Genomic DNA, 12,048 nt, shown 5'->3' on the forward strand with positions numbered 1-12,048 from the left:
GAATTTGAGACAAGCCTGGACAACATAGTGAGACCCCATCTCTACTAAAAATAATTTTTAAAATTAGCTAGGCAGCCAGGCACAGTGGCTCATGCCTGAAATCCCAGCACTTTGGGAGGCTGAGGCAGGCAGATCACGAGGTCAGGAGTTCAAGACCAGCCTGGCCAACATGGTGAAACCCCATCTTTACTAAAAATACAAAAATTAGCTGGGCATGGTGGCACGTGCCTGTAATCCCAGCTACTTGGGAGACTGCAGCAGAATTGCTTGAACCAGGACCTGGGAGGCAGAGGTTGCAGTGAGCCAAGATCACACCATTGCACTCCAGCTTGGGCAACAAGAGCAAAACTCTGTCTTAAAAAAAAAAAAAAGCAGCCAGGCATGGTGGTATGCACCTGTGGTCCCAGCTACTCGGGAGGCTAAGGTGGAAGGATCACTTGAGCCTGAGAGGTGGAGTCTGCAGTGAGCTGTGACTATGCCACTGCACTCTAGCCTGGATGACAGAATGAGACCCTGTCTCAAAAAAAAAAAAAAAAAAAAAAAAGAAACTCCTCAGTCATACACCTAAAGCCAATCTCTCCATAATCACTTTATTGGGAATAAAATGATATTTTGAAGAAAAAAGATGATATATTCTAAATTCAATATCGCTGAGCTAATTCCAAGTATTCCCCAAAATTAAGGATTGGGAAAAACAGCAAGAAATCCTAGGCCTTTGTCTAGGCCACGGAAAAATCAGGGTCTGCCTTGAAATTGTGTCCTTCATCTCAGGAGACAGGACCCAGCCCCTCCACCGGTCCAGGAGAACCCATGCCGTTTAGGTATTTCTTCTTTAGCTTTTCCACTGCATCCCCAAAGCATAAATGGCTGATGAAATCCCTTCAAACTCTGCCAGCGCAAACTGTGGCTTAAAAATGGAAATGAATGGAAATTGCAAAATAATACCTGAATAGACATGAAAGCTTTAAGCTCCATGTGTAAGACACAAGGTCCTGCCTGAATCAGTATGCTTCTAATGGCTTAATGGCAAATGTTGAACAAATTAGTGTTCCCTCAAGGTTGTCCTGGGGCACATGGAGTCACAGTCTTTAATTTTAATGAGCCTCTATTACACAATCTCTTATCGCCTCTTAACTGCCAGCGAAATGACCACCAGCTAAATGTACAGCAAAATACATTTCTACAAAAGAGCTCACTTGGACCCCAAAGAAATTACCTTGAAATTATTACACTTAACCGTTGCAAATGCACCAGGGTTCATTTGAAAAGAGCTGGCCACCTGGCAATACGAGTGAAATCATATAATATGTCATTTCCTTAGGCTTTTCACGTTGAGCTTCTCTCGCTATATCTGATTTAATGTATTTTCTCTTTTAAATGTAAATATTTAAAATGTAGCTGATCCTCTCCCTCTCCTAATTGAGGTGACTGGGCTAGTTCAGGAGACTGTGGCCTGCAGCTCACCGTTTTTTCTCTAGAGTCAGAGTGCCAGCGTTGGTACTTACTCTGTGACTGGACACTTTATAATATCAAAGATGCGAGATCATACCTATCTAATATCTATTCAATAAGACAATACATATTAAAAGATCAGCACAAAGCCTTGTACACAGCAGTTGCTCAATACATGCTTCCTCCTTTTTCCTACTATTGCATCCCGCCAGCCAAGACCAGAACTATATCTGCAGTCGGACAAAGTTGGGTTTATCCCTTGTTGCAGCGAGGGCTTAGCAGTTTGAGTCAAACAGGAGCTGGAAAGCACAGTCGGTTAAAATGGGGTGATAAACAGAAGCATTAACTACGGCAAACAGCAACTCTAAGACATAAGGAAACCTGTGCAGTTTCCTAGAGGCCCCCTAGGGCTGAGGGAGCCTATTCAGGGACAACCTCAGTGGGTGTCTGACCGTAGTGGAGGCAAAGCTGCCCCTGTCTCCTCTGAGTCTCCAGCTGGGCCTGAGAGTTAAGCTGACGTAGGAGAGATTAACAGAGGAAAAGCAGGCCGATGTTTACAGGCGCGTGAGGGCCTTTGCAGGACGCCAAGATCCAAAAGCAGCCAGGCCTAAGTGCTTATGCAACAGGTTGAACAAAAAGTAGTAATTTTGGAAAAGTAACTAAATATATGGAGATACTACAGACAAGGGTTATTTTAACAAGAGCTTTTTAACTGTCAAAACACTTTTTGTTTGTACCGATTTCTCTTGGCCTCAACTCCCCGCCTCTGGAGAGAAGAATGTTCTTTTCTTCCTGGTAGAGGGAAGCCATCTTCCGTATGAAAGTTCCGTCTCCTGCTTTCAGGAAGAAAAGGGGAGGTCAGAGTGTCCTTTGTGCATCTGTTGTTTTTCTTTTTTTCTTTGAGATGGAGTCTCACTCTCACCCAGGCTGGAGTGCAGTGGCACCATCTCGGCTCACTGCAACCTCTGCCTCCCGGGTTCAAGCGAGTCTCCTGCTTCAGCCTCTCAAGTAGCTGGGACCACAGGCGTGCACCACCATGCCCGGCTAATTTTCGTATTTTAGTAGAGATGGAGTTTCACCATGTTGGCCAGGCTGGTCTCGAACTCCTGACCTCAGGTGATCCGCCCACTTTGCACCCCCAAAGTGCTGGGATTATAGGCGTAAGCCACTGCGCCCAGCCGCATCTGTTGTTTTTCAAGTGCCTTTAGCTCAAAATTGTCCCCATCCCAAGCCAGCATATCTAGAGGTGGTGCGTTCTGAAGCCCTTCAGGACCTTGCTGGAGAAGTTGTGTCTGCCTGGCAGAGAGCAGAGACTCCTGCTTGGCCAAGCTGGAGCTGGTCTGGAGTCGCTGGGGGAGCTGCCCTCTGGAGTGCAGGTGGGGGAGCAGGCAATGGCAACGGCGCTGGGGGTGTGAGTGAGGGGCTATCAGGGCGGCTCAGACCCACGTCCAGAGCTCTGTGGACAGGTTGCCATGGCCGAGATGCCAGGGTAACAGAGGGATCTCTAAAAGGCCTGCGACTCGGACAGGCTTCACCTCGTCCTCACACCCTGGGCAGAGCCTCTGCTATCCCCCACCTCGAGCGTGTGCTGGAAATTGCAGTAAGCCCCTTCCTCTTGAGTGTCCCTCCAGAGCACGCTACTGAGAAAGCCTGACATTGTGCTCACTTTAAAAGCAAAATGCTTTAAGGAATTCCATTGTTTATCACAGAGCTTATATTGAAGGGTGCATTGGGAGCCAGGAAGCAACGAGTTGATTGATAATTGACACAAAGGGACCCATATACCTTAGAGAATGACAGGTGGCTCTAAGAGTCAGGAAGGGCTTATTTTAGGAATCAGGCTTATGGTGGGGAGGGATCAAGGAAGCAGGTGTCTCTTATCAACTGGGTGCTCTCAGAAAAGCAGGGCTAATTCAGTTATTGGGCCTCTTAATGTATTTCATCTGGGAGGCAGGAAGAATGGAGAACGCTAACGTTGTTATTGAAGAAATTGCCGGGAGAAAGAGATGTTTTGGTTTTGGGTTGTACAAGGTCTTTTTTTTTTTTAATTTCTTGTATTAGTTTCCCAGTGTTGCTGTAACAAATTGCCACAAACTTAAGGACTTAAAACAACACGCATTTACTATCTCACAGTTCCAGAGGCCAGAAGTGCAAAGTCAGCGCAAACAGCTGAAGTCAATCAGAAAGGCTGGTGCCTTCTGCAGGCTCTGAGAAGAGAATCTGTTTCCCTGCCTTTTTCAGCTTCTAAGAGTCTCCTGCGTTCCTTGGGCCCTTCCTCACGTCACTCCAACTTCTGCTTCCGTTGTCACATCTCTCCACTGCGACCCTCTTGCCTCCCTCCTATAAAGACCCTTGTGGGGACCTGAGACCCACCCAAGGACTCCAGGAGAATTCCCCTATTATCTTAATCACGTCTGTAAAGCACCTCTTGCCAAGGAAGGTGACGCGCTCTCAGGTCCTGAGAATTAGGACATTATCTTTGGGAGGCATTATTCCGCCCACCATATCTCCATATTCAGACAAAATTGCTGGATGGTCTTGTGCCACATGGTCAGGTCCTGGAGAGCCTTGATCCGATGCGGCTGTTCTGAATTATGTTCGGCAGGGGGACAGCACCACCTGGTGGTAACACTCGGCAAAGCATCTGCCGTCAGCTGCGGAGCCGCTTTTCCGTTGGGGTCCTCTTGACTTTACCCACCTTCCCCACAATCCCACCCGTCCCTTCCGGCTACGGTCCGCCTTCTTAGACACAAGGCAGGCAGGAGTATGCGAGAGAGAAGACGTGAGGACGCCTCGCTCGTGGTAAGATCAGAGACTGGTCGGAGAATGCTTTCCTCTTCCCTCCTTTATTAGAGGATTTCCTCAGGCGCTGCAGCTTCATCTTTGTGAATGTTGAAGGCTTTCTAGATATCCTCATCACTTCTCATATTTTCCTGAGCAGGTAATTTGGAATAGAACTGTACAGCATGACTCATTTAGATTCCTGTTCACGGTTTTGAAATTAATGACTTCATCAATGAGTTAAGGTTAGGAGTGTTCATTATGTTTTTTAGAAAAGTCAAAACAGCAGGATCACCAAAACGCAAGATGACACAATCAACAGTCAAAAACCTCTGAGTAGAGGCTATTATTGTGTTTCAAAACAAAAGATACAGAAGTGGCCGGGCGCGGTGGCTCACGCCTGTAATCCCAGCACTTTGGGAGGCCGAGGCGGGCGGATCACGAGGTCAGGAGTTCAAGACCATCCTGACCAACATAATGAAACCCCGTCTCTACTAAAAATACAAAACTTAGCGGGGCATGGTGGCGGGCACCTGTAGTCCCCGCTACTCGGGAGGCTGAGGCAGGAGAATAGCTTGAATGTGGGAGGCGGAGGTTGCAGTGAGCCGAGATGGTGCCGCTGCACTCCAGCCTGGGCGACAGAGCGAGACTCCATCTCAAAAAAGAAAAGTTTATATACATAAATGTAAAATTTAGCATTTTGGTTCAAGCCATCAACCGCGCAGACATAGGAAGGGAATACACTTACAGAGATCAACTAGGAATTTTATTTTACTGTAGCTCAGCAAAAATAATATAAAATGGCTGTCAAAAAGCAAAGTCCATCTACTCTGGACCTGCAGAAACAATTCAGGAAAAGGAAGGTACCTCCACTCTGTGGGTCACGCCAAACCTGAGGACGGATTTCCCTTCGGTGCTCACGACTCTAAGAGTTGCATTAACAACTGTTAACGTCAATTATCGAGATCCCGCCATGTACCCAGCACTGTATTGGGCCTGAGGACACAGAAATATAAAAACCTAAACATGGAAATTTAATATATCTTTAAAACTGTGTACTGTGTATCCATAGAATGAAATACTAGTCATCCATGACAAATGATTTTTGTTGTATATTTACTGAGACAGAAGACATTCATAATATATCGTCAAGTTAAAAAATATACAAGACATAATATGTGTTAGTTGGGTTCCATCCCTTTTTTACTTAAAAAGTTGAAGGAATATACATTAAAAGTTAACATTGACTCTCAGCTGGCAGTTTTTTTCTGCAAATCTATATTTTTTTCTATAACGAACATATATTACTTGTATCCATTTTTAAAGCTAAGAAAATAGAATTTTGTTGTATTTTTATTGACACAGAATGACATTCATAATATATCATTAAGTTAAAAAATATACAAAATAATGTGTTACTCGGGTTCCATCCGTTTTTTTATTTAAAAAGTTGAAAGAAAATACATCAGAAATTAACACTTATTATTAGCAGGCAATTTTTTTCTGCAAATCTATGTTTTTCTATAATGAACATATATTATTTGTATCCATTTTTAAAGTTCTTTAAGAAAATAGAACTTTGTTACAAATTTAGTTTTTGTTTTGTTTTGTTTTGTTTTGTTTTGTTTGTTTTGAGATGGAATCTTGCTGTCACCAGGCTGGAGTGCAGTGGCGCGATCTCGATCTCGGCTCACTGGAATCTCCACCTCCCAGGTTCAAGCCATTCTCATGCTACAATATCCTGAATAGCTGGGACTATAGGGGAGTGCCACCACACCCAGCTACTTTTTGTATTTTTAATAGAGACAGGCTTTCACCATGTTGGCCAGGACGGTCTCGATCTCTTGATCTCGTGATCCATCCACCTTGGCCTCCCAAAGTGCTGGGATTACAGGCGTAAACCACTGCCCTGATCACAAATTTAGTTTTTAAATTGTAAGAAGTATAGGTGGAGATTATCACCCCCTAAGGCGTCGCCAGGTAGGCTATTGGTTAACAATGGCATTTTGCATTTAACCCTTTAACAAAAGAAAGTTAAGTGAACAGAAGTGCGGTGGCAGTTACCCATGGGTGCCATTAGATGGCAGCAAAGCAGCTAGCTAATATTTAAGAGCAGAAACTGAAGAGCTTTTGCTCCAAAGAAACAAATATATGAGATTTTAAATATTTAACATTATGTCAACGGAATAAGTGTTTTTGTTTGTTTGTTTGTTTGCTTTGAGACAGGGTCTCACTCTGTCACCTAGGCTGGAGCACAGTGGCATGACCACAGCTCACTGCAGGATTGACCTCCTGGCCTCAAGCTATCCTCCCACCTCAGCCATCCTCCCACCTCAGCCTCTCAAGTAGCTGTGACTACCGGTGCACACCACCACACCCGGCTACTTTTTAAAATTTTTGTAGCGATAAGGGTCTCACTACATTGCCCAGGCTGGTCTTGTGTTCCTGGACTCGAGAGATCCACCTGCTTCAGCCTCCCAAAGTGCTGGGATTACAGGCATGAGCCACCACACCTGGTTTGTTTTGTTAATGATGCATTTGACGTTATAGAAAACTTTTCAAAATGATGGCCAAGCATGCAAATGTTTACTTTAATAGTTTTTGGGGGTGGGATGCTTTTGGATTTTTGTAGCAATACTACTCATGCACAAAAACCTACCGTACCAGTTCTGTGGGTCAAAAATCTAAAAAGTTCTTGAGATGTGAGGACCCTTTGACCCTTAACCGTGACTGTGCAATGATCTCTAAGTTTCTAGGAAGCAGTTTCAAGATTCTGCTGCAGACAGTCATTAATAATGAATGATTATTCATCATAGTAGCTAGTTCTCAATGTGGTGATGCCATTTGATCACTTGCCTGCCCTCTTTCTTCCCTGCCACTCTCTCCTTCCTCCCAAGAGCACAGCTAGCTTCCGGCATCTTTGCTCATCTGAAGGACAGTTTTTTGCCTGATCAAGCCCAGTCTGAGCAAGGACTCGGGAGCGTATCTGCTTCTGAGTCTGTGCTGCTGCCTTCAACAAGTTGCTGCTTGTTCTGTCTCCTCCCTCTACACAATTGACGTGGCCCCCATGGGAATGCCCATGTCGGAGAGCAATGCTGTGTTTTCTTATAACCCGCACCTCTCATCATGCTGACCTTAGCATGTATTAAACTCACTTCAGAAAAATGAATGCTTACAAAAGAAAGTTTTCTACACGTGGGCACAAAAAAGGCTCAGAAAGCTCTAAGAGCTCACAGTTGGAGAAACACACCTAGACTGTATGGGTGGTAAAAAGACAGCTGAGAATATGAGGCAGGAAAAGCCACATTGGGACACAAAGGCCAAGGCCACTGATTCTGACACCACCATTGGCGCTTTGTCCACAGGCAACAGGATCGGAAATGGGCGTCGCTTCCGTGGTTACTGTCTGTGCACTGTTCCCAACAGCTTCATTTCTCTTCCTCTGCTGCCAACTCACCCAACCACCCCTGCCTGTGGCAGGAGAAATCATTCTCATTGGGATAAGTGAGAAAACTACAACTGTTTACCCTACTTGACCCTCAGCATTTGAGTGTGTGTGCGTATGTGTGTGTGTATGTGTGTGTGTGTGTGTGTGTGTGTGTGTGATCGTATCACAAAATAAAATGTTTCAGCAAAACTTCATTGCTGTAGATGTGGCGTATTCCCTATCAGAGGCTGACACTGGAGATTGGATCAAGCAGATTTTACTCCATTAAAAAGAACAGGGATCTTAATCCTGTAGGTGAATCATCCACAGAAAATGTACATCACCTGGAGAGCCGTTCATAAAGGATCTTCACTTACCATGCTGAAATTTTTTCAAAGAACCCCAGCAAAGGAAGAGATGGGTTTCCATTTTCTCGGGCTGGTGTTTTAGAGTCAGTGCTGATGAAATAAGATACCAGAAAACCAGGGTTCAAAGAGTGACGTCATCCCCACAGGGAAGATTTGGTTGCACACAGGGTAGAGACGGGCTCCTAAAAGTGTCTCTTGTTTTCCTCCTGCAGCTTGACCATTATCCTTCTGTGAGTTACCATCTGCCAAGTTCATCCGACACCCTCTTCAATTCTCCCAAGTCGCTCTTTCTGGGAAAAGTTATAGGTAAGAATGTGGTTCGTTAGGTATAAATGCATGCTACGAGTACATCTGGGTAATGTGAATTTGGATTTTGAAACTATCAGGTAAATTTCTCTTACTGGGGCCAGTCACGGATATCTTCTCTGTACAGGAAAGTTACATGGTTGTTCTTGGTGTTGCACAAGAGAAGCGTCAGCAAATTATCTTTGGGGGAAATTGCTCATGTAACTCATTCTAAAGCTAATTCGCCTTTGAAATACATTGTGATTAGGCTGGGCATGGTGGCCCATGCCTGTAATCCCAGCACTTTGGGAGGCTAAGGCTGGTGGATCACTTGAGGTCAGGAGTTCGAGACCAGCCTGGCCAACATGGCAAAACCCCGTCTCTACTAAAAATACAAAAATTAGCCGTGCATGGTGGCAGGTGTCCGAATCCCAGCTACTCGGGAGGCTGAGGCAGGAGAATTGCTTGAACCCTGGAGGTGGAGGTTGCAGTGAGCCAAGATCGTGCCACTGCACTCCAGCCTGGGCGACAGACTGAGACTCTGTCTCAAAAAAAAAAAAAAAAAAAAAAATTGTGATTGGTAATGGGGGCTTCTAAGTCAGCAATGGTAATGGAAACAACGTTGTTTGGTGTGTGGCATAAACTACAACCCAACCGAAGGCAAGTCTGCTCCAGGCTTCTCTATGTAGAATTTGGTCTATTACAGACCTCTACCTACTAGCAATATGTAATTTAACGTTTCCTTTGTCAAAGCATACCAACATGATTCTATCTTCCTCTCACTCGTAAAAAAGCACCTTGATATTATTTGCAGATGAGAAGGCCAATAAGGAATTTGACAGTGTGACAGACTGCCCTTCCCCACATGCGACTGTGAATTCCAGAGTCTCCTTGTCCTTCTCTCCACCAGAGGAGATTAGCACTGTGCAAAGCTAAAAAATGTACCATGAGCCACAGATACGTGAAGGTTACACCCTAAATTTTTAAAATATCGATATGGTTGGTGAAGTATTTTAAAATATTTAATGTGAAGCCAATGAATTTTGTTAATATGAGGCTGTGTACTGTGAACCGCAATGAAAACAGTAAGATGGTGGTGATGTACAGGTGGGAGGGAGGTCACTCGGCGGCCAGTGGGTAGAAGTGATCAGAATAGCATTAATGGTAAAAATGCTCACTTAAAAACATGGGGCAGGGGTCACAAAATGAGGAGTGAGCAGGAGACTGAACCTATAATAAAAATAATAGACTGGGCGCGGTGGCTCATGCCTGTAATCCCAGCACTTTGGGAGGCTGAGGCAGGCAGATCACGAGGTCGGGAGATGGAGAGCATCCTGGCTAACACGGTGAAACCCCATCTCTACTAAAAAATAAAAAAATTAGCTGGGCTTGGTGGTGGGCGCCTGTAGTCCCAGCTACTCGGGAGGCTGAGGCAGGAGAATGGCGTGAACCCGCGAGGCGGAGCTTGCAGTGAGCCGAGATCGCACCACTGCACCCCAGCCTGGGTGACAGAGCGAGACTCTGTCTCAATAATAATAATAATAGGCTGGGCGCGGTGGCTCACACTTGTAATCCCAGCACTTTGGGAGGCCGAGGCAGGCGGATCACAAGGTCGGGAGATCGAGACCACGGTGAAACCCCGTCTCTACTAAAAATACAAAAAATTAGCCGGGCGTGGTGGCGGGTGCCTGTAGTCCCAGCTACTCGGGAGGCTGAGGCAGAAGAATGGCGTGAACCCAGGAGGCAGAGCTTGCAGTGAGCGGAGATCACGCCACTGCACTCCAGCATGGGTGACAGAGCGAGACTCCATGTCAAAAATAATAATAATAACAATAATAATAATATGCACTTATGTAAGATTTACTGTAGGCCAGGCTCCAGTTTAAGCACTTGATAGATATTAGCCCATTTAATCTTCATCACAATTGTATGAGGTAGTTGAGAGTATGATCTCCACTTTTTAGGTGAGAAAACTGAACTGTGAAGAGATTAAATAACCGGGCCACCTGGCTAATCAGTGCAGAACCAAAATGTGAACTCAGGCAATCAGACAGCAAGGGAGCTCTTTACTGTGCTACGATCCCTGTGGCAGTTAATCTAGAATGCAAAGAGAAAGACAGAGAGGACAGTTTGAGCAGGTGGTAAATGCTGAGGTTGACCAGGTGAGGGATGAAGCCTATATCTTGTGCCAGAAAGTGGTCAAGAACAAAAAGGATTCCTGGGTTTAGAACCAGGAACACACCAGTCTGGTTGGAGAGGGGGGCATCCAGAAGACAGGGGGAAAGCAGGTGTGTGCATAAAGCCCAAGACAGCACACTCGGTGAACAAGACAGTGGGGAGCAGCAAGTGATGAATCAAAAGGTGGAACTGGAAAACAAGTGAGGGCTAAGATGTATTGATCACTGGGCCTTAGATATTGTATGATATGAAAGATAATTAAATAGCTTCTGCTTAATCCTTTGCATCCTAAAAACAGCGCTCAGGCACAGTCTCAGATCTAGCTTTGGATTACCTCACCCTGATGTCCTTATCTGAATTTTCTCCAACATTTTCTATAGTTGATGTATTTTTGCAGATCTTATCACCACTTTTATGTTCTGTGAACAAGAAGAGACTTTGTGACATCACATGTTACACGGCTAAATATAAGAAACGAATGTCACAACAATCCAATGAAATGAGATCCCTGATTATGAACCTCATTTTGCAGATGAGAAAACTGAAGCAGAAGAAGGTCAATTTGACAAAAGTTACTCAACTAATATTGGCAAAGCAGAGTTTGGAAGCGAGGTCTCTCTGAAGAGAGTCCAGATTCTTAAGTAGATCAAACAATCTTGTCATTCATGGTGAAGCTCCAGAAGAGGGATGTATTTGATAGTTGAGCGATGCCATCAGTTAGCCACAAGAAGTGGCTGTTTAGTGGAGTAGGGCCTTGGCATTCATGAGTCATGGATCTGAGACTTTGGTGAGTACCCGCTTTCCACCAGAGGTACTCGCATGGTTCAGTCAAGAATACTTTACAATGTTAAGTGCTCCTTCACAACCATGTGACTCCATCAAAACAAACTCCACACTATGACATGGTGATGCTCCTAAAGATACTACACTACGATATTCCTAAAGTAACATCAACCGTAAACATACCCGAAAATAATAGACTTTTTATTACTTTGTGGAACCTAGAAAGTCAAATTTTGACGGGAATGTTGGATGATTTCTAGGTTCTGTCACGATGAGTAATATTCTCTGGTTCCTCTGTTTTTCAGGTCATGTAACTAGATTCACATTTCATCACAATTACAATATACTGTACGGCATGGACCTTCAAGGTCATGAACAAATAACATCTAAAGGCCACATTTTCTACAACTAAGAATGTACCGTGACATCAGTCTGTGCAGAGCTAAAAGTGTACCATGAGCCTCAGATACGTGAAGGTTACGCCCTGTGTTTTTTGTACACCCAAGAAAAATGTTGCTGCGTACACAAACTAGGTAACTGTGAGTGTGGCAGTGAGTTACATACAGAAAGTACACATAAATACCTGTAAGGAGGTCCACAATTCCAAGATGGAAATGGTGTCATGCATGCGAGAGTAGTTAGGCCTCCAGCAATGGGTCCTTGGTGCATTGACTTCTAGTGGAGATTCTCTCTCATCCCTACAAGCCCATGACCTCCCTGCAGACCAAGAAAGCATCTCATAGTTCCACTGTATACTAACAAGGAGCAAGTGCT

General features: G+C 44.7%; 1 protein-coding gene across 2 annotated transcripts in view; it reads left to right on the plus strand.

Annotated features, from left to right (window-relative positions):
• CNTNAP2 (contactin associated protein like 2) overlaps window positions 1–12,048 on the plus strand; it is a 2,305,108-nt gene that overhangs the window by 2,145,857 nt on the left and 147,203 nt on the right. For both annotated transcript variants that reach the window (XM_030826021.1, XM_030826023.1), the window contains one exon: window positions 8,241–8,334. In XM_030826021.1, coding sequence (XP_030681881.1) covers window positions 8,241–8,334 — 94 coding nt within the window. The remainder of the gene's footprint in view (window positions 1–8,240; window positions 8,335–12,048) is intronic.

Source organism: Nomascus leucogenys, chromosome 13 (assembly GCF_006542625.1).
Source record: "Nomascus leucogenys isolate Asia chromosome 13, Asia_NLE_v1, whole genome shotgun sequence".
NCBI lineage: Eukaryota > Metazoa > Chordata > Mammalia > Primates > Hylobatidae > Nomascus > Nomascus leucogenys.